This window comes from Nomascus leucogenys, chromosome 16 (genome assembly GCF_006542625.1).
Source record: "Nomascus leucogenys isolate Asia chromosome 16, Asia_NLE_v1, whole genome shotgun sequence".
Lineage (NCBI taxonomy): Eukaryota > Metazoa > Chordata > Mammalia > Primates > Hylobatidae > Nomascus > Nomascus leucogenys.
The window spans coordinates 5,373,020-5,396,617 of NC_044396.1; the positions used below are offsets into that span (position 1 = coordinate 5,373,020).

Genomic DNA, 23,598 nt, shown 5'->3' on the forward strand with positions numbered 1-23,598 from the left:
GTCTCAGCCTCCCAAAGTGCTGGGATTGCAGGTGTCCATGCCCAGCCCATCTTAATTTTAAAAAATGGCTACCCAGTGTCTTAACACCATTTATTGAAAAGTCTACCTTTACTCCACTGATTTGAAATGTTACTGTTATAATTTACCAAATTCCGTGTGGGTCTTTTTTCTTTTCTAAATGTTCTGTTCTGTTCCATTTATCTATGTGTTTGTTCGTGTGGCAGTACCATTCTGTTTTATTTCTCTACAGTGTATTTTGATATTGGGTAGTGGTAATTCTCTGATTATTCTTTTTAAAAACTTTTCTCGCCATTCTTCTTGATTTTTTTTCATATGAATTGTAGATTTAGCTTGTCTAGTTCCCTCCCAAAATCTATTGGTATTTTTATTCATTTAATTTATGAATTAGGGGGAATGGGCATCTCCCTAAATTAGAGAATGGACATATCTATAATATTGTTTTCTTATCCAAGAATGTGGTCAGGAGGCTGGGCATGGTGATGCATGCCTGTAATCCCAAGCGTGGGATTTGGGAGGCTGAGGCAGGAGGATCACTTGAGCTCAGGAGTTCAAGACCAGCCTTGGGGTGGAGCAACATGGCAAAACCCCATCTCTACAAAAAATAGAAAAAATTAGCTGGGCATGATGGTGCATGCCTGTAGTCCCAGCTACTCGGGAGACTGAGGTGGGTGGATTGCCTGAGCCTGGGAGTTCGAGGCTACAGTGAGCTGTGATTGTGCCACTGCACTCTAGCCTGGGCAACAGAGCAAGCTGAGACCCTCTCTGAAAAAAACAAAACAAAACAAAAGTCAGAATGTTCTTCCATTTGTTCAAGACTTCTGTGTCTCACGATAGTGTCTTGTCACTTACTGTACCTTTATCTTTTATGTTAAAAATATTTTTAGATGTTAAAAATTTTTTGTTGTTGGTATTGTTAATTGGATCACTTCTATTGTGTCTTTTAATTGGTGTGGTTTATATTTTACCATTACCATTTGTCAGGCCCCAATAATTTCTTGCTTGGGTTGTTGTGAAGATTACTAATTGGTTTTTCTTTTTCAGTTTCACCACACTCTTGTCATTGATTTTTCTAAAACACAAGATATCTGTCTTTTGTCTTTTGCTGTGTTAAAATTCTTTCTCTTTAGAGTAAAGGTCAAATAAAGAATAAAGGTCAAATTCCTTAACATGATGTACAAGATTATGATTTTTCCCATAGTGGCATATCCAACCTCATGTGTTTGGTATCAGTAAGAAGTATAGCTCCAGGCCAGGTGCAGTGGCTCACACTGTAATCCCAGCACTTTGGGAGGCCAAGGTGGGCAGATCACAAGCTCAGGAGATTGAGGCCATCCTGGTTAACATGGTGAAACTCTGCCTCTACTAAAAATACAAAAAATTAGCCGGGTGTAGTGGTGGGCACCTGTAGCCCCAGCTACTCGAGAGGCTGAGGCAGGAGAATGGCATGAACCTGGGAGGCGGAGCTTGCAGTGAGCCGAGATCACGCCACTGCACTCCAGCCTGGGCAACAGAGCGAGACTCTGTCTCAGAAAAAAAAAAAAAAAGTATAGCTCCACCCCACCCCGTCGTCTGACTCTTAACTTTTTATACTTTGAATAATTGCATTGTGAATATGTCTTGTAGTCTGTATGATTTCTTCAGTCATACCTGCACACACAAGTTCAATGTTTGAATTTACAAATTTAAATAAAATTCTTGATTTCACAAATTGTGTTTTTTTGTAGTGAGGATGAGGATGATGACCTTCAGTATGCCGATCATGATTATGAAGTACCACAACAAAAAGGACTGAAGAAACTCTGGAACAGAGTAAAATGGACAAGGGACGAGGTAATTATCTGACAAGGTTTCATAGTTTCTTACATGTATTTATTGGTTAATACTACTATAGTTATACGGCCGGGTGTGGTGGCTCATGCCTGTAATCCCAGCCCTTTGGGAGGCCGAGATGGGCGGATCACTTGAGGTCAGGAGTTCAAGACCAGCCTGGCCAACATGATGAAACCCCGTCTCTACTAAAAATACAAAAATTAGCCTGGTGTGGTGGTGCATGTCTGTAATCCTAATCCTACTTGGGAGGCTGAGACAGGAGGATCGCTTGAACCTGGGAGGCAGAGGGTTGCAGTGAGCCAAGATTGCACCACTGCACTCCAGCCTGGGTGACAGAGCGAGGCTCCATCTCAAAAACAAAAAAAAATGCTACTATAGTTATGAAAGATATTTAAAAACATATGAGAAAAGGTATGCATCAATTAACTGTACGTTCTTTTTCTTCAACCAGAGACATGAATAACTGATGACATTGGGACTTACAGAAACAGTATAATAAATGGAGGAATTTGTATTATAGTGGGTGGCTTTAGTTATTCTATGGTTACCAGATATTCCTTAATAGAATTGGAGAGTTATCTATATTTAGGGGTAGAGGTAAAGGATGGGGGAAAGCTTTCTAATTTTCGTACTGTTTTAATAGGATGATAAATTAAAGAAGTTGGTTGAACAACATGGAACTGATGATTGGACTCTAATTGCTAGTCATCTTCAAGTAAGTGAAATATTAAATTATATTTCTAACATGGCTGGTTTAAGGCATTGGGTTAAATTTGCTATTTTTCAAAAATGTGTCTACATATTTTAATTTTAGGTTTCCTTCCTAAAAACATCCCTGTTTGGTCTGCCTGTAGTTGGTTGCTAATGGCTTAGAGAGTCTGGTTTAGAGTCTGGTTTTCTAGTAATGTGTTTATCCAGGGGCCTAAAAAGATTATTAACTTAAAACAAAAATGATAATAAATGTATGTGGGACCTTATAAATATTTGCTAATACATGTTAAAACATTCTGTGAGAAATATATTGAGATATTTGATAGCTAACCAAAAAATCCAGAAAAGCCCTATTAAAAAAGCTTATCATCTGAGGCTTACCTTTTAAAATGTTGATTTTAAAAACTGTTATGCCTATTGTTTACCATACTACTATTCACCTGCTGTTCGTTATATAACTTTATAATTTATGAAGTATTTTCACATGTACTCTTTTTTTTTTTGAAACGGAGTTTCGCTCTTGTTGCCCAGTCTGGAGAGCAACGGTGCAATCTTGGCTCACTGCAACCTCCGCCTCCCAGATTCAAGCGATTCTCCTGCCTCAGCCTCCTGAGTAGCTGGGATTACAGGCATGCACCACCACGTCCATCTAACTTTTTTTGTATTTTTTTTTTTTAGTAGAGACAGGGTTTCTCCATGTTGGTCAGGCTGGTCTCGAACTCCCGACCTCAGGTGATCCACCCACCTCAGCCTCCGAAAGTGCTGGGATTACAGGCATGAGCCACTGCGCCTGGCACTATTTGAGTTCTTATGTCAGCTTTGTGTAGTTTTCTGTCCACTGCTTTTTATTCCTCAACATTAAATCCATTTCTTTATGGCAGTTATCTGTGTTTTATCTTTGCTGCTTCTGTATTATAAGGTGTAGTGTAAAGATACACACTTTAGTTTTAAATAAATTGTTTTTATTTGTAGTCTAAGCCTTGTTGACTACTATAATTAAGAAAAAACGTAATTGGAACAGAGACATGTAACATAAATGTTACATGTTTAAAGAATGCTACTGAATACACTATTCTTGAAGTCTTTGTTCTAAGGATGTGAGACATAAATTCGGGCTGACTTGCTTTCTGGAAGACAGTTGTTTAATAACAAAATCATCTAAATTTTTTCAGAATCGCTCTGATTTTCAATGCCAGCATCGATGGCAGAAAGTTTTAAATCCTGAATTGATAAAGGGTCCTTGGACTAAAGAAGAAGATCAGAGGGTAATATGTTCATATTCTTTATATACACTATGTAGGTAGACTAGCTTTTTTCTTTTTAATGTGGTGTTTTGACGTATGAAGTACATGTTTAAGTCACTTTGATTTTCTCTGGAGGCTACTTGCATAAGAATTGAATGTCAAGTGTCTGGAAATGTTGTTGGGTTTTTAGAAAATGGAGTCAAACCAAGTATAACATACAGCCCTTTCTTTCTGAGAGTTTGGTTTGCAGAAGGAAAAATACTTGCTGTAAGGTTAGTTACCTTGTTTTGAGCTCAGTTTCATAACTATTAGGGTATAGTTTTTTGTCAAAAATCTAATTAACATTTTAAAACAGATTTTCATTTTATTTTTACATCTAATAACTTGATAAGCACGGAAGTCATTCTTAACTTTTTCTCTTAACCTATAATGAGCCCCAGGATTAGACAGATGTCAGAGCGTCATGTTTCCAAAGGTTTTGTGATTTAAAAACCCAGGTCATTGTTTGTGCTATGAAGTTGGAGATAAATAGAAGCGTTTCTGCACTCTTTAGTTAATGCCCTTTAAGTCATAAAAGTTGCTAATGCAGTTGAGGAATTACAGCATCCTTACTCCTGCTCAAAACAAACTTTATTTGTTATTCTTATTTTTTAAATTTTTTAAATAAGTAGAGATGGAATCTCGCTATGTTGCCCAGGCTGGTCTTGAACTCCTGAGCTCAAACAATCTGCCCATCTTGGCCACTCAAAATGCTGGGATTAGAGGCTGAGCCATCATGCCCAGCTAGAACAAACTTTAAAGTTACTTCACCTAGACTGCTCTGATTTATTTGATGGCTACTCATAAGTTTTAAAATGTGTGATCTTGTTTAAAAATACATTTACCAAAGCCTGAAATTTTATTTTTTAAAGATAGTAAATAGATACATATAGTGAAAATATCAACATATATTAAACTTAGTCTACCAGTATAAAATGTTTCTGAGGTGATATTTGACATAGGGCAGTGAGGTAAAGTGGGCTGGAATAACTATTCTTGCAATTTTAGATGAAATAAAAACAACTGTAAAATGTGGAAAAAAGAATATGTAATCTGTGTCCTTTCAGTTTGAGAAAGGAAGAAATGACAACCAACAACTTGGTAGACTCTTTCTGCTTCCTAATTGTTTTTTTGTTTTTTGGCTTTTGGCTTTGTGCTGAAGCGTTTTTTTTGTTTTTTTTGTTTTTTGTTTTTTGTTTTTGATGTAAGAGTAGAAAATGCACAAGTTTCAGCATGTTTACAGTTATTTCAAGTTAATAGTGTGTGAAAGCAATTGAATTTCAAGAGTCTTTAATTAGCCTCTTGGATTTTTAGATGAGTTTGGAATCAATTTTTGAAGCTGGCAAATGCTAAAGGGGTATTTATTAGTAATTTTTTTTTAACAAATTGTAGTTGTGGCTTGGATTTAATGCATTTATTTAAAATGGTATTCTTGAATTATGTTTTAAAATTCTTTCAAGGTAATGCTTTTTTAAACTTTGTTTTTCTGTTTCCTAGGTTATTGAATTAGTTCAGAAATATGGACCAAAAAGATGGTCTTTAATTGCAAAACATTTAAAAGGAAGAATAGGCAAGCAGTGTAGAGAAAGATGGCATAATCATCTGAATCCTGAGGTAAAGAAATCTTCCTGGACAGAAGAGGAGGACAGGATCATCTATGAAGCACATAAGCGGTTGGGAAATCGTTGGGCAGAAATTGCCAAACTACTTCCAGGAAGGTGCTTATATAAATGTATATATATTTTTCTGTACTTAAACATGACCTTTATTACCTTACTATTAACTACATTTACAAGTCCCCCATGACTTTTTTTAAAATTTATAATTAAAATGTAGACTATATAACATAAGCAACCTTTTGGGACCATTTGTACTAAATTCTGTGGTAAAGGGTATGATTACTTTTTTAATTAATTATTTTATGGCAATAATTTGTACAATAAAATGATAGATTTTAGACTATATAAACATTTAATACACTCCTAAAATCATGTTGATGTATCAGTGCCAATCAAGTGAGATCCCCTTTGTATAAACTCTGTTGGAACGGAATCTAAATCTTAAGATTTCTTTCATGTTGCGTTCTGTGTGTAAGACCAGGGAACGATATGCTAGCTGCAGTAAACTGCCATGAAAGTGTGTTGGGGAAAATTCAATCTTAATTAATTATGGTGTGATCCAAACCATGGAAGTAGTATATATATCCGTGTGGCTAAAATACAAAATTTTCCTCAGAGGCAGTCATGTGCTAAGTACACTCTACCTTGTACTGGTTCATATGTTTTCTGATAGTGTTTAGTACAGCAGACAACAACCTTGTGAAAATTCATAACTTAGAAGATACGCATTTGTCTTTTGTTGCTGTAATCTCTATCTGTATAGTACTTTATAGCATTAAGTGCTTTTACATGTATTCTTAATTTTTATAGACTTGGAAAGTATATAGAGCAAACATTGCTATCTTTGTTTTATAGATAAGATATTAAGGCATAGTGTTAAATTTTTTATTCAAGTTATTAAACCAGGTCTAGATGCTTTTAATCTCTTGTACATCTTCTTGCTTTCCATAGAACCTAGCTTAGTGCCTTAACATTTACTGAAAACCTGCTGTATGTGTGTATATTTTATGAGGGATGAAATTTGCACTACAGGTAGCCATAGGTTGAAGATTTTCATTTTTATAAAGGGAACCTTAGATAAGAAGGGAGCCAATGAATTCTTTCTTACCATAAATATTTTGTTCTAAGAAGTGAAAAAGAATACTGGGATTCTTTAGTTTGTGATTTGCTTTTCATGATCATGTTTGTTCCTGGCTTAAGACCTTCGCCCTTGCTATGCTCTTTATCTGGAATGCTCTTTTTTTCTTTCTGTTCTTGTGTAGCTGGTTTGTTCTAACCAAACCAAAATTACTCTGTTATCCACTTTTCTTATCCTACTTTATTTGCATTGTACTGATTTTTTTTTATTTATTTGTTTTTCTATTCTTCTTTGCTTCCCACTCCCACACTTCCAAGGAGAGTGTAAGCTCCACGAGAGCAGTGGCCTACTTTGCCTTATTCACTGCAATATTTCTGGTGCTTAGAACTAAGCCTGACATATGCACATACAGTTTATCTTTTGAATTTTTAAAAAATACCTATCTTCCTGAGTAGAAACTCCAAAAGAAAAATTAAGAAAAAAGTATCTAATTTCATCAGTGTAAAAATTTGTTTTAAGCACTTTGTACAAGTTACATAGTGTTGAAACCTGTGGAATCCTTTTTTCTTTTTAAATCATACCTTTCCTTTCTTAGGACTGATAATTCTATCAAAAATCATTGGAATTCTACTATGCGAAGAAAAGTGGAACAGGAGGGCTATTTACAAGATGGAATAAAATCAGAACAATCTTCATCTAAACTTCAACACAAACCTTGTGCAGCTATGGATCATATGCAAACCCAGAATCAGTTTTACATACCTGTTCAGGCACATACTTTTAATACCTTTATTATTTAAAAAATTTTCTTAAGTTGCTATATGGGAAGGTGTTTGGTTTCTTAATAGGACAAATACAATGCGTATTAAGGGGTAAATAGACAAACTGAAAAAAATGTGTAACTTTGATTTATAAGTATTTTGAGAACAAACTTATTAAAATGTTTCCTTTTATATGTAATTTTTACATTAAGAAGCTATGTACATTTCCTAATACTCTGATTCTTTGAATCTTCATTTATGATTCAAAGCTAATGGTCATCTGTGCTTTAACATTCTATTGTACTTTCCATTTTAAAAATTTTGGCGTAATTATAGTATTGCTTATCTCTAAGAGGTAGGTATATATAGAATGGCTTAAAAGAGAAAGTAGCAAAAAATAACTCAAGTAATTGTTTTGGGGATGTGGTAATTAATTGGACTTTGCTGGCATTCAACTTTGCTTTTCCCCCTAATAACTAATCACTTGGGTAATTTTAGTCTTTGTTTAGATGATTCATTAAAGTAGATATTACACAAGCTCAAAATGGGGCAAGCTCTATGTTGTCCCTTACAGTGCATTTTTCTACTTGGAAGAAATTAGTGTAGGAGTCTTCATGGGATTTGTTTTACATTTCCCTGTCTACCTGTTATGCCATTTTTCACAATGAGCAATTCTTGATTCTTGTCACATAAATTATAAAGATTAAGTCAGGACTTAGTAGTTGTCTACCAAAAGATAAAATTGGGCAAGATATTAAAAATCTGTGCTTACTATGCCTCAGATTTGATTTTTGACATTTTGTGGACATTGTTAAGTTTTTTAAGCATCATTTTAAAAGAACCACTTAGAGTAATGACATTTTCATTAACAATAGGAAAACATGTGAAGACAGTATAATTATCTGCTGATACTCAATACCTTAAGGTTTTTATTATGTTTCTTCACATTTTTCTTTAGAGTCTAGGTTTCAGCAGCATAAACTGAAACATTCTGCTTCTGTCTTAGAAAGGTTATCATTTAAATTTATTTTTTTAAGTCATAGAAAGATAATATATGGGGCCAACAGTATTTAAGTCTTAATCTAAATATGTTGGAAAGATGAGGATATTTCTTATACTGTAAGAATTGTTTCCCTTTTAATTTAGATATATTCATTATTCATTTAATTTAAACTAATAAAATAATTTTATTATATGTGTGACTTGATAAAAAAATAGATGGGTTTAAAATACTGTCACAGATTTTCATGAAAAGTTTGGGGAAGATACGTTTCTAATTCATTAGAGTTACCAAGTTGAGTGATAAGTGGTACTAATCGAGTATTCTAAAAGTTAAGTTCTACGTTAGAAGTTATACATAATGATTCTGCATTATATAGTGATTTAGGTAGACCATTACGGAAAGCAGACAATTTCATATTTATAGTTTTTGATTTTAAGGCTTTTTTTTTTTTGAGACAGAGTCTCTTTCTGTTGCCAGGCTGGAGTGCAGTGGTGCGCACACAGCTCACTGCAGCCTCAACCTCCTGGGCTCATGTGATCCTCCTGCTTCAGCCTCCTGAGTAGCTGGGACTACAGGCGTGCTCCACTACACCAGGCTAATTTTTGTATTTTTTGTAAAGACAGGGTCTTGCCATGTTGCCCAGGCTGGTCTTGGACTCCTGGGCTCAAGCGACCATACCCCCTCAGCCTCCCAAAGTGCTGGCATTACAGGGGTGGGCCACTGTACCTGGCCCCGATTTTAAGGCTTTTAAAAACACCTTCTCTCTTATTTCTTTCCACTACTGCTTACTAAGTTTATATGTATCTTGAAAATTCTTATTACAGATGTTTTAGAAAAGAAGCAGAATGATACTTAGCCTATCATCAGTGTGTCTATTAAAAGTATATGAGTGATTCTTATTGTTTTTCTAAGACAAGTAATAGAAGAAGACTTTGGCATGGGGTGGTGATAAAAGTAGGAGATATGAACATTGAAAAACTTGCTTCAGGTTTCTGTCCTTGTGAGTGCTTCATTCATATGGACACTTAGGAACACAATTACTTTGTTTTCTTTAGGAGATAGAGCAACCCTTCTAATAGTAGATGTTTAAATATATTTGGTGAATGTTAGATTTAATAAACTGGCTGATAAATCTAGGCTAAGTAATTCTCATATTTCATCTGGGAAAAAAAGTCTTTTCTAAGTGTTACGACTTTTAATCATAGATTCTAGGAGTGGAGCCATAGTTATTATTTAATAGATAAGAAAGTATTATAGGTATAAAATTTCAAAATTAATACAGGTACTTTTTAAGTTTTTTATGTTGATACTGTGTCAAAAGTTTTTGTCATTTGCTTCAGATTTTAAACATTTATATAGCATTATGTGTATGATAATAATGCATTAATTACTTTTTAGATCCCTGGGTATCAGTATGTGTCACCTGAAGGCAATTGTATAGAACATGTTCAGCCTACTTCTGCCTTTATTCAGGTAACTTATTTATAACAAAAACCAAAGGAAATGTGTTCAGTCACATTTTTAAAAGCCTAATAGTATCTATTTCCTCATCTATTAAACTAGTGTAAAAATAATATGATCTGTCCTACTTGGAGTACTCTAACCTTAAAAAAGAAAGTGTGTAAGTGAGTTTGAAGAAATATAAACTGTACAAATATGATTGATGATACCAGTATGGTAGTCCTTTCATTCTTTCAAGGTAAAGCATTCAAGTTGGGAATGGACATATTTTTGCCAAATTGTATAGAATGTATGTATTAAGATTTAAAAATCTAAAATATTCCAGGCATACATTTCAGCTGATAGAGATGATGCAACATTTTTTAAGGCATTAAAATTTTCCCACATCCATTAAGTTGAAAATATTTACCAGCACCTCTTTAGATACCAGAGGGATTGTGATAATGAGTATTTAGTATTTAGTAGCATTAAGCTTTATTAGAAAAAATATATTTCATGTTTCATAGAAGAAAATAAAAATGAGAACACTAATAATAAAGCAATTATGTAAGTAGCCTGTTTTCTCTTTTATTTAACTTATTTTAGCAACCCTTCATTGATGAAGATCCTGATAAGGAAAAGAAAATAAAGGAACTTGAGCTGCTTCTTATGTCAGCTGAGAATGAAGTTAGAAGAAAGCGAATTCCATCAGTAAGAAATAAGCTTGTTATTTGTATTGTTAGAATCTTTCATATATGCTTTTTGTCATTTTTATCAGTTAGAAAGCATACTCAGTATGACTGCGGATTTTAATATGGAGTAAAAATAGTTTTGTTTCTTTTTTCATTTGCAATTTTGAGGTTGCCTGTTTTTTTCTTTTTCTTTTTGAGACAGGGTCTCGCTCTGTCACCCAGGCAGAAATGCAGTGGTGTAATAATTGCTTACTGAAGCCTTGACCTCCTGGGCTCAAATGATGCCCCACCTCAGCCTCTCAAGTAGCTGGGACTACAGGTGCCTGCCACCATGCCTGACAAAATTTTTTTATTTTTTTATTTTTGTAGAGATGGGGTTTCGCCATGTTGCTCAGGCTGGTCTCAAACTCCTGGGCTCAAGTGATTCTCCTGCCTTGGCCTCCCGAAGTGCTGGGATTATAGGTGTGAGCCGCTGTGCCTGGCCCAAGTTTGCCTGATATGCATTTCTTTGAGCATAATTTACAATGTTCTGTATTAGGATACTTCTTGAGTCATAAATGCAAAGCAGATGTAAAGTAAAATCTTATATATATACACATATATATTTGTGAAAATTATGTGTGTTTAGATTAGGCTTTGGCTTTATTTTAGACATTCCATGTAATGATGGGTTTAATTCTTTTTGAAATAAAGAATTGAGTAGATGTAGAGGGATTTATGAGCTCCAAAATTACTTTTATTCTCTTTGAAAATTTTTTCCTATTTACTAGATTTAGAATATGAGTTCAGTAAATTAAAAAAAAGTAATAACACTAAAAATATATGGAAAAAGGAACATTTAGATTTTATGCTCTCTAAACAATTCTTCTAAAAGAAGAAATTTTATATAGATGTTGGGTGTTGGTTACCACATGTGAAAACTATTGTATAAGATTTGGTTGATGAGACTAACTAGGAGTGTTAAATTAGGATCAAAGGTAATCATTCTAGTAGAATTAAGCAGGTTATGCTAGATTGGTTAGAAGAAAGATACAACTTTATATTTAAATGACTTTTTTTAGGTTTTTAAATTAAAAATTTATGTTTTTTTTTGAGACAGAGTGTTGCTCTGTTGCCCAGGCTGGACTGCAGTGGTGCGATCTCGGCTCACTGCAAGCTCCGCCTCCCAAGTTCACGCCATTCTCCTGCCTCGGCCTCCTAGTAGCTGGGACTACAGGTGCCCACCACCACACCCGGCTATTTTTTATATTTTTAGTAGAGACTAGGTTTCACCGTGTTAGCCAGGATGGTCTTGATCTCCTGACCTCGTGATCCTCCTGCCTCGGCCTCCCAAAGTGCTGGGATTAGGGTGTGAATCACCGCGCCCGGCCAAATTAAAATTTTTAAATTGGGAAATACTTGTACATATTCGTGGGGTACACAGTGATGTTTCCGTACATGTAATGTATACTGACCAGATCTTGGTAATTAGTATATTTATCATCTCAAATTACTTATAATTTCTCTGTCTTGGGAACATTGAATATCCATGCTTCTAACTATTTAATATTGTTAACTGTAGTCATCCTACAGTGATATAGAACACCAGAACTTGTTCCTTCTATCTAGCTGTGATTTTGTATTCCTTAACACATATTTCCCTGTCCCTGCCTTCACCCTACCCTTCCTTTAAATAACATTTTTAAAAGTTTAAAATAATGCCTTGAGCCTTATGATTATTATTATTATTATTTTTTTTTTTTTTTTGAGACAGAGTCTCACTCTCTCTCAAGCAGGAGTGCAGTGGCACAATCTTGGCTCTACAAAACGTTTTTTTTTTTTTTAATTAGCTAAGTGTGGTGGTGCACACCTGTGGTCCTAACTACCCAGAAGGCTCCTGTATTCAAGTGGTTCTCCTGCCTCAGCCTCCCGAGTACCTGGGATTACAGGCATGTACCAACATGCCCGGCTAATTTTTAAAATTGTTTTGGTAGAGATGGCATTTCACCATATTCCCCAGGCTAATCTTGAACACCTAACCTCAAGTGATTTGCCCACCTTGGCCTCCCAAAGTACTGGGATTACAGACATGAGTCACCATTCCTTGCCCCTTTTTACATTTAGAAAAGGGTTTGGTTGTTTGTTGTTTGTTTGGGACTGAATGAGAGGACAGAATATTGAGAGTGACTGGGAACTCAGGCAAAATTACTAAGAAGATAACCTGAGATCTTGAAATAGTATTATAAGGCAACTGGTGATGTCTTTATACTAATTAAGAGGATATTAATAAAAATGATATTTATTGATTATAATAGGCAAGATATATACCATAAGAAAAGCAATTTCTGTTTTTTGTTTTTTTGGGGTTTTTTGAGTCAGGGTCTTGGTCTGTTGCCTAGGCTGGAGTGCAGTGGTATGATCATGGCTCACTGCAGCCTCAGCCTCTTGGGTTTAAGCAGTCCTCCCACCTCAGCTTCCTGGGTAGCTAAGACCACAGGTGTGTGCCACCACACTTGGCTAATTAAAAAAAAATACTTTTTGTAGAGACAAGACTTCCCTATGTTGCAGTTTCTGTTTTGAAACTGCAAAAACCATGAGCAACTAGGAAGACCTGACATATACTTACCTTAAAGTTAATTTGTTTTGTTAAGAAGCTACAAATAGACTGGGCTTGGTGGCTCATGCCTGTAATCTCAGGACTTTGAGAGGCTGAGGTGGGAGGGTCACTTAAGCCCAGGAGTTTGAGACCAGCCTTGGCAACATAGTGAGACCCCATCTCTACAAAAAATTTAAAAAGAATTAGATAGGCATGGTGGCACATGCCTGTGGTTCCAGCTACTCAGGAGGCTGAGGCAGAAGGATCACTTGAGCCTGGGAGGTCGAGGCTGCAGTCAGTAGTTATCACACCCCTGCACTCCAACCTGGGCAACAGAGCAAGACCCCATCTTAAAAATAAATAGATTAGCCAGGCATGGTGGCACGTGCCTGTAGTCCCAGCTACTCAAAAGGCTGAGGAGGGAGGATTGCTTAAGCCCAGGGGTTTGAGGCTGCAGTGAGCTATGATCATACCACTGCACTTCAGCCTGGGTGACAGCAAGACCCTGTCTCAAAAAAAAAAAAAAAAAGCCACAAAGAATTATGGTTAGAGAATCAGCATTTGTAGATGATTATATCATGTTTAAACCATTTTGGATTTTTAATAGAATCTTACCCTTTTTTAATTCAACAGGAAAAATATAACTAAAAGAATGAATATTTTGCATTAAAAAGGAAGAAAGTTATTTTCTTTTTAGAACTCACTATCTAAAATCTGTTCTCATAAAGATTTGGTTGAATAAGCGTATTCTGAAATCTAGAGGGAAGTTGCTGCAGCCAGTAGAATAGACTCCATACACATATAAAGCATTTTTTTCTTTCTTTTTGAGATGGAGTCTTACACTGTCACCCGGCTGGAGTGCAGTGGCGTGATCTCGGCTCACTGCAACCTCCAACTCCCTGGTTCAAGAGATTCTCCTGCCTCAGCCTCCCGAGTAGCTGGGATTACAGGCACGTGCCACCACACCCAGCTAATTTTTGTATTATTAGTAGAAACGGGGTTTCATCATGTTGGCCAGGATGGTCTTGATTTCCTGACCTTGTGATCCTGCTGCTTTGGCCTCCCAAAGCGTTGGGATTACAGGCATGAGCCACCGTGCCCTGCCTAAAGTTTTTTTTCTAAACAGTTATGTGACAATATTGACTGCCATTTTACTGAGTATCCATTGAGCTCTACTCTTGTGAATGTTTTATATGTATGCTTGGTAATCCTGATGTTAAAACTCTGTTAAGTGGGTAGAATTTCATTAGAGAGTTCACATTTAGGGCCAAATGTGGTGACTCACGCCTGTAATCCCAACACTTTGGGAGGCTGAGGCGGGCAGATCACTTGAGGCCAGGAGTTTGAGACCAGCCTGGGCAACATGGCAAAACCCTGTCTCTGCAAAAAATACAAAAATTAACCAGGTGTGTGGTGGTGCGCTCCTGTAGTCCCAGCTACTCGGGAAGCTGAGGTGGGAGGATCACTTGAGCCTGGGAGGTGGAGTTTTCAGTGAGCTGAGATCGGGCCAGTGCATTCCAGCCTGGACGACAGAGCGAGACCCTGTCTCAAAAAAAAAAAAAAGAAAAGAGATTCACATTTAAGTCTGTCTGATTGTAACCTATGGTTTTTTTCACTGGGCCCAGTTATCGCCCTCTTTGTGTGTTGGATCTTTTTCTCACCTGCATACCAACTGAAAGGTATGTGGTTTGGAGGGAACCACATGTTCCCTCCAGCATGACAGGAAAACCATGCTGTCTCCTGCAAGTGATTGTCAATTCAGAAGGTGGCTATGCTAATGAAATGGGAAATAATGAAATAAGATTACTTTAATTTCTTTTATTTATAAAACAAAACATGTCGAATTTGCTTTGCAACAGTGTTTTATTACCTTATTTAAGTTGAAATGTAACATTTTGTTGTGAATCTCTAGAACATTCTGAAAATTTTTACTTTAAGTAGTAATAGTTAACATTATTCAGTGCTTCCTATGGACTTCCAATGTGCTGTCTACCATATGGTAGTTACTAGCCACATTTAATTTTAAACAAAACTTAAAATTCAGTTCGTTAGTTGCACTAGCCACATATCAGTTGCTTATATGGCTGGTGGCTCCCATATTGAGCAGCTGGAAATATAGAACATTTTCATCATCTCAGAAAGTTCTGTTGAACAGTGCTACACACTTTACATGTTGTTTCTCATTCATAACTCTTCAAGGCCTCGTTTCTTATTTTTTATTATAAAACACCAGAAAGCTAGGCTTGCAAGATAAGTAAATTGCCTAGTGTACATTTCTAAAGAGATAAAGAAAAATGACATAGTCTCTGACTTCAGGTTTTACTCTGCAATGGGAACCTACACAAGAAACAGGATAGTATATGATAAAATAAGACACAAGGGTTTTTTTTGCTTTTATTATTATTTTTAATTGACACATAATAATTGTACATATTTTCTGGGTGTACAGTGTACTATTTTGATACATGTATGCAATGTGTCTTGGTCAAGTCATGGTACTTAGCATATCCATCACCTCAAACATTTATCATTTCTTTGTGTTGGGAACATTTAAATCCTGCTGTTACAGCTATTTGAAAATACACAACAAGTTGCTGTTAATTATAGTTACCCTATAGTGCTATAGAACACTGGAACTTACTCCTCCTCTCTAGTTGTACTTCTATATCCATTAACCAACCTTTGGCTACTCTCCCTTCTCTGCTTCCCTTCCTTGGCTCCCCTTCTTCTCCTCTAGTAGCCACTATTCTTCTCTATGCTTCTATGAGATCTACTTTTTTAGCTTCCACACGTCAGCTAGAACCTACAGTGTTTATCTTTCTCTGCCTGGCTTATTTCATTTAACATAATGTCCTCCAACTTCATTTGTGTTGCCACAAATGATAGAATTTCATGGTTTTTTTTTTTATGGCTAAATAGTATTATGTCGTTATGTGTCTGTGTGTGTGTGTATAAATATATAGACACAGCACATTTTCTTTATTCATCTGTTGATAGGTTGATTCCATATCTGTGAATAGTGCCGTAATAAACATAGGAGTACATATATAATTTTCTTTCCTTTGGATACATACCCAGTAGTGGGATTACTGGATCATATCATAGTCTATTTTTAGTTTTTCGAAGAGCCTCCATAGTGTTTTTGATAATGGCTGTACTAATTTACATTCCTTCCAACAGTAGAGTTCCCCTTTCTCCACATCTTTGCCAGCATCTGTTATTTTTTGTCTTTTTGATAATAGTCATTCTGACAAGGGTGAGGTGATATCTCATCGTGGTTTTGATTTGCATTTCCCTGATGACTAATGATATTGAGCATTTTTTAATATACCCATTATCCATTTGTATGTTTTCTTTTGAGAAATATTGGTTCAGCTCATTTGCCTATTTTAAGTCAGATTATTGGCTGGGTGCCTTGTCTCATGCCTATAATTCCAACACTTTGGGAGGCTAAGGTGGGTAGATTGCTTGAGCTCAAGAGTTCGAGACCAGCCTGGGCAACATGGTGAAACCCCATCTTTACAAAAAATACAAAACTTAGCCAGGCGTGGTGGTGAGCACCTGTAGTCCCAGCTACTCAGAATGCTGAGGTGGGAGCATGGCTTGAGCCTGGGAGGTGGAGGTTGCAGTGAGCTGGGATGGCACCATTGCAGTGTAGCCTGGGCAACAGAGCCAGACCTTATCTCAAAAAAAAAAAAAACAAAAAACAAAACCCAAACCAGATTATTATTAGTATTTTTTGCTGTTGAGTTTTTTTGTCTAGTCTAGATATTAATCCCTTGTTGGTTAATAGTTTGCAAATATTTTCTCCCATCCTGTACATCATTTCTCTCTTCACTCTGTTGATTGCCTCCTTTGCTGTGCAGAAGCTTTTTAGTTTAATATAATCCCATTTGTCTATTTTTGCTTTTACTGCCTGTGTTTTTGAGGTCTTCCCCAGAAAATTTTTGCCCAAACAACGTCCTCAAACATTTCTCCTATGTTTTCTTTCTTTTTTTGAGACGAAGCCTCATTCTTGTCACTCAGGCTGGAGTGCAGTGGCAGTGGCGCTATCTCGGCTCACTGCAACCTCCACCTTCTGGGTTCAAGCAGTTCTCCTGCCTCAGCCTCCTGAGTAGCTGGGATTACAGGCGCCTGCCACCATGCCCAGCTAATTTTTTGGTATTTTTAGGAGAGACAAGGTTTCACCATGTTGGCCAAGCTGATCTCGAACTCCTGACCTCAAGTGATCTGCCTGCCTCGGCCTCCCAAAGTGCTGGGATTACAAGCATGAGCCACTGCTGTGCCCAGCCTTTTATATTTTCTTCTAGTAGTTTTATACTTTGGGTGTTAAATTTAAGTCCTTCATCCATTTTGAATTGATTTTCTTCTTTCACAAAAAAGGAGGTTTTTTTTAATATGGTCAGAGATAGGGAGCTAGTTTCATTTTTCTGCATACGGATATCCAGTTTTCCCAGCATTATTTATTGAAGAGACTGTCTCTTCAATGAGTGTTCTTGGTACCTTTGTTGAGAGGCTGTAAATGTGTGCATTTATTTCTGGGTTCTGTATTCTGTTCCAGTACCATGCTGTTTTGGTTACTACAGCTCTATATAGAATATTGGGAAGCGTGTTAGTGTGATGCCTCCAGCTTTGTTTTTTTGTTTGTTTGTTTGTTTTTTTCTCAGGATTACTTTAGCTATTTGTAGTTTTTAAAATTAATTTTAGCATTTTTTGCTACTTTTGGGAAGAATGTCATTGGTATTTTGATAAAGATTGCACTGAACTGTAGATTACTTTTGGTAATATGATCATTTTCACAATATTAATTCTTCTAATTATTGAACATGGGAGATCTTTGTATTTTTTCATGTCCTCTTTGATTTTTTTTTTTTATCAGTGTTTTGTAGTTTTTCTTGTAGAAATCTTTTACCTTCTGGGTTTAATTTATCCTACGTATTTTATTTTTTTGTAGCTATTGTAAATGGCGTTGCTTTCTTGATTTCTTTTTGTGCTAGTTTGTTGTTGGTGTATAGAAACACTACTGATTTATTTTATTTTTTAATTTTAGATATGGGGGGGTCTCGCTATGTTGCCCAGGCTGGTCTTGAACTCCTGACCTCAAGTGATCCTCCTGCCTTGTCCTCCCAAAGTGCTGGTATTACAGGCATGAGCCACCATGCCCAGCCAAAACACGACTGATTTTTTGTGTGTTGATGTTTTATCCTGCAGCATTACCCCATTTGTTTGTCAGTTCTAAGAGTTTTTTTTAGAGGAGCTTTATATAGGGTTGGTTATAGGGTTTTCTATATATAAGTTCATGTTGTCTGCAAACAGTGACAGTTTGACTTCCTTTTTTCCATTTTGGATGCCTTTTCTTTTTCTCTTGCCTAATTGTTTTGGCTAGGACTTCCAGTACTGTGTTGAATAAAAGTGGTGAAAATGGGCATCCTTGTCTCATTTGAGATCTTAGAGAAAAAGCTTTCAACTTTTCCTTGTTCAGTATGATGTTTGCTGTGGTTTTGTCATATATGGCCTTTATTGTGTGTTTTTTCTGTAGTTAAGTTGTCAAGAGTTTTTATCATGAAGGGATGTTGAATTTTATCAAATGATTTTTCGTGTCTATTGAGATAATCTTTATTCTATTGATATTTGATTTTATTTATTGATTTATGTATGTTGAATCATCCTTACATCCCTGGGATAAATTCCATTTGACCTTGGTGAATGTCTTTTGCATCTATGTTCATCAGGGATATCGGCTTATAGTTTTCTTTATTTGGTTTTGGTATCAGGGTAATGTTGACCTTGTAGAAGGAGTTTGGAAAAATTCCTTACCCTTCAGTTTTCTGAGAGAATTTGAAAAGAGTTGATAGTTCTTCTTTATATGTTTGGTAGAATTCTACAATGAAGCCATTGGGTCCTGGGCTTTACTTTTATAGGAGATGTTTTATTGCAGATTCAGTCTTGCTGCTTGTAATTGGTCTGTTCATGTTTTCTATTTCTTCTTGGTTCAATCTTGATAGGTTATATCTGTCCAGAAGTTTATCCATTTCTGCTAAGTTTTCTAATTAGATACACAGTTATTCATAATAGCCTCTAATGATCCTTTGTATTCCTGTGGTATTAGTTGTAGTCTCCTTTTTTGTTTCTGGTTTTATTTGGGTCTTTTTTTTTTCCTTGGTTAGTCTGGCCAGCAGTTTGTCAATTTTGTTTATTTCTTTAAAAAGCCAACTTCTCATTTCATTGATTATTTGTATTTGTTTGTCTCAATTTTGTTTATTTCTGCTTTGATTTTTATTATTTATTTTCCTCTGCTAGCTTTGGGTTTGGTTTGTTCTTATTTTTCTAGCTACATTGTTTATTTGAAATATTTCTACTTTTTTGGTGTAGGTATTTATTGCTATAAACTTCCCTTTTGATACTGCTTTTGCTGTATCCCATAGGTGTTGGTATGTTTGTTTCTAGTTTTCATTTGTTTCCAGAAATGTTTTGGTTTCCTTCTTAATCTCTTCATTGACCTATTGGTTGTTCAGGAGCATGTTGTTTAATTTCCGTTTACGATTTCAAAAGTTCCTTTTGTTATTGATTTCTAGTTTTATTTCATTGTGGTCAAAAAAGGTATTTGTTATGACTTTAATTCTTTTAAATTTCTTCAGACTTATTTTGTGGCCTAATATGTGGTCTGTCCTGGAGAATGTGCTGATGAAAAGAATGTATATTCTGCAGATATTGGATGAAATATTCTGTAGATGTCTGTTAGGTTCATTCGGTATAAATGTGCAATTTAAAGTCAATGTTTGTTTCTTTGTTGATTTTTCTGTCTAGATGATCTTTCATTGCTGAGAGTGGGGTATTGAAGGCTCCAACTATTTTTTATTGGAATCTATTACTCCTTTTAGATCAAATAGTATTTGTTTGATGTAGCTGGGCGCTCTGATATTGGTGCATATATATTTACAATTATATTCTTTTGCTGAATTGATCCCTTTATCACTATATATTGACCTTTTTTGTCTTTTTTTATAGGGTGGTTTTTTTTTTTTTTTTCGAGGCAGGGTTCCACTCTGTCTCCCAGGCTGAAATACAGTGCTGTGATCTTGACTCACTGCAACCTCAACCTCCCAGGCTAAGGTGATGCTTTCACCTCAGCCTCGCCAGTAGCGGAGACCACAGGCATGTGCTGCCATGTCCAGCTAATTTTTTTTTTTTTTTGTAGAGATGGGGTTTTGCCACGTTGCCGAGGCTGGTTTCAAATTCCTGAGCCCACCTTGGCCTCCCAAAGTGCTGTGGTTGCAGGCATGTGCTACCATGCCCAGCTTCTTTTTATAGTTTTTAATTTAAATTATGCTTTATCTGATATGAGTATAGCTATTCCTGCTTGCTTTTAGTTTCTGTTTGCATAGAATATCTTTTTCCATCCTTTTACATTCAGTCCGTGTGTGTCTTTACAGGTGACATGAGTTTTTGTAGGCAGCATATAGTTGGGTCATGTGTTTTTAATCCATTCAGCTAGTCTGTGTCTTTTAAGTGTGGAGTTTAATCTGTTTACATTCAGGGTTATTACTGGTATGTGAAGACTTACTGTTTTCATTTTGTTAATTATTTTCTGGCTTTGTACATTCTTTGTTCCTTTCTTCCTCTCTTAATGTTTATTATTGCAGTTTGGTGGTTTTCTGTAGTACAGTGGTTTGATTATTTTATCTTTCTCCTTTGTGTACCTGCTCTACTAGTGAATTTTATACTTTTACATATTTTCATAATAGTGTCTGTTATCTTTTTGCTTTCAGATATAGGACTTTTTTGAGCACTTCTTGTAAGGCTGTTCTAGTGGTGATGAATTCCCACCATTTAAAAAGAAAAAGTCTGGGAAAGACTTTATTTCTCGCTCGTTTCTGAAGGATAGCTTTGCTGGGTATTCTTGGCAGGCATTTTTCTTTTTTCAGTGCTTCTCAAATGTATCATTTCATTCTCTTCTGGCCTGTAAGGTTTTTTCAGATAAATCTGCTGTTATCTAATAAGGATTTCCTTATATGTGATGTAATACTTTTACTTTGCAATTTTTATTTTTAATTTTCTTTTGATAAGGGTCTCACTCTGTCAGCCAGGCTGGAGTGTGGTGGTGTGATCATAGTTTGCTGCAGCCTTGACTTCCTGGGTTCAAGTGATGCCCTCACCTCAGCCTCTCAAGTTCTGGGACTACAGGCGCATGGTACCATGCCCAGCTAATTTTTGTATTTTTTGTAGAGATGGGGTTTCGTTATGTTGGCCAAACTGTTCTCAAACTCCTGGGCTCAAGCAGTCTGCCTGCCTTGACCTCCCAAAGTGCTGGGGCTATGGGCATGAGCCACCGTACCTGGTCTCTCTTGCTATTTTTAGAATTCTGTCTTTGACTTTTGACAATTTGTAAGTCACAAAGTTTATGGTAGCATACAGGAGAGGTGCTTGATTTAGATTGTTGTCATCAGGGAAGGGTTCCTGGAAGAAGTCCTAATTGAACTCAGCCTTGAAGGACAGTGATTATATATTAGCAAGATAAATGAATTAGGACATTATTATGAATGAAGCAGATAAAAGTGTATAATCAGATGAAGTACTTTCCAGTATTTGAACTGTGTCTTAAGAATAGCTTCTCTTTGGGAGGCTGAGGTGGGCGGATCACCTGAGGTCAGCAGTTTGAGACCAGCCTGGCCAACATGGTGAAACCCTGTCTCTACTAAAAATACAAAAAATTAGCTGGGCGTGGTGATGGGTACCTGTAATCCCAGCTACCTGGGAGGCTGAGGCAGGAGAATTGCTTGAACCCAGGAGGTGGAGGTTGCAGTGAGCCGAGATAGCACCGCTGTACCCCAGCCTGGGCAACTGAGTGAAAACTCCCATCTCAGAAAAAAAAAAAAAAAGAATAGCTTCCCTGGTCAGTAGGTTACAGAGCATTTTATTAATAGATAAAGGGAGCAGCAATATGTGCAAAGGCACTCCAGTTCAAAAAAAAGAGTATAATTCACTGGGGAATTGCAAGTGCTATAGTTGGGTATTCCTGATAACTACCAGGAATAAATAGATACACCTGATAATGTTTAAATATATAGCTCTTGAGTAGAAGTGTTGAGGAATGAAGTTTGGAAGGAAGGGAGTAGCCAGATTCTAAGAGTTTGGACTTTATGTTGTATGTAAGTGCTTGTTTTATCTCATCGTGATTGTATAGATTAAAAATTTTAATTAGAAAAAAGAAACATAGTCAAAGCATGAAGTTTAATGAAAAAAGTATACCAATTTTGAGGAAAGACAAAATATTTGCTACCATATTTTTAGCCTAATTGAAATTTGTTGAAATCTGAATTTATGCCTACATTGAGAATGACAAATAATATTCAAATTTCTTTTGTACCTTTAGCAGCCTGGAAGTTTTTCTAGCTGGTCTGGTAGTTTCCTCATGGATGATAACATGTCTAATACTCTAAATAGCCTTGACGAGCACACTAGTGAGTTTTACAGTATGGATGAAAATCAGCCTGTGTCTGCTCAGCAGAATTCACCCACAAAGTTCCTGGCCGTGGAGGCAAACGCTGTGTTATCCTCTTTGCAGACCATCCCAGAATTTGCAGAGACTCTAGAACTTATTGAATCTGTAAGTAAAAAATTGTAAGATTATCAAAAGTTCAATTTTAGTTATATGATTTCATGCTCAGAAAGTCAGTTTTGGACATTGGCCAGTTTTATGTTTTGTATGCCATGCTTAATTTTGTTCTGATATTTTGCAGTGGCTTCTAGGGGAAAAAAGTTTAAATTTTTCTCAAGTATGTGCCTTGTGAGGAATTTTTAAAAGTTAAAAACTTAATTCATTTTTTATTATATAAGTTATACAAGTGCATTAGAGAAAGCTGGAAACTAGAGAAAACTATAAAAAAGAAAATTAAAATCCTTCATAAACCCAGAGTTAATAATTTGATATATTCCTTTCAGTCTGTGTTCTGTACTTAGAAAACATTATATTTTTAAACCCAAAAATACACTTCTGTATTATATTTGTGGATTTTTTTGTTTTCCACCCTGTCATGAGCATGCTTCTGTTTCCTTTTTTAAACTTGATTTTTTTTTCTAAGATGGAGTCTCACTCTGTCGCCCAGGCTGGAGTGCAGTGGTGCAATCTCAGTTCACTGCAGCCTGTGCTCCTGGGTTCAAACGATTCTCCTGCCTCAGCCTTCTGAGTAGCTGAGATTACAGGTGCCTGCCGCCACACTCAGCTAATTTTTATATTTTTAGTGGAGATGGGGGTTTCATCATGTTGGCCAGGCTGGTCTTGAACTCCTGACCTCAAGTGATCCTCCCATCTCGGCCTCCCAAAGTGCTGGGATTACAGGCATGAGCCACCGTGCCGGGCCTAAATTTGAATTTTAGGGGCTTTGTAGTATTGCATCAAATGAATATAAGAAAATATATTTACCCAACTATTATTATTGGACATTTAGGTAGTGTCTAGTTTTTCAGTACTACAAATAACATATAAAGCTTTGTGCAAAATCATGATTATGTCTTTAGGTTAAATTGAATTTCTGGATCAAAGTGTATCACCATTTTTAACATGTTCCATACACATTTCCAAATG

The 23,598-nt window shown here is 36.2% G+C and overlaps 1 protein-coding gene across 1 annotated transcript in view; it reads left to right on the plus strand.

Moving 5' to 3' along the window:
• MYBL1 (MYB proto-oncogene like 1) overlaps positions 1 to 23,598 on the plus strand; it is a 46,600-nt gene that overhangs the window by 8,360 nt on the left and 14,642 nt on the right. Inside the window, exons 2-9 of the mRNA XM_030795529.1 lie at positions 1,746 to 1,851; positions 2,495 to 2,566; positions 3,735 to 3,827; positions 5,343 to 5,563; positions 7,138 to 7,312; positions 9,705 to 9,779; positions 10,353 to 10,457; positions 22,387 to 22,620. Coding sequence (XP_030651389.1) covers positions 1,746 to 1,851; positions 2,495 to 2,566; positions 3,735 to 3,827; positions 5,343 to 5,563; positions 7,138 to 7,312; positions 9,705 to 9,779; positions 10,353 to 10,457; positions 22,387 to 22,620 — 1,081 coding nt within the window. The remainder of the gene's footprint in view (positions 1 to 1,745; positions 1,852 to 2,494; positions 2,567 to 3,734; positions 3,828 to 5,342; positions 5,564 to 7,137; positions 7,313 to 9,704; positions 9,780 to 10,352; positions 10,458 to 22,386; positions 22,621 to 23,598) is intronic.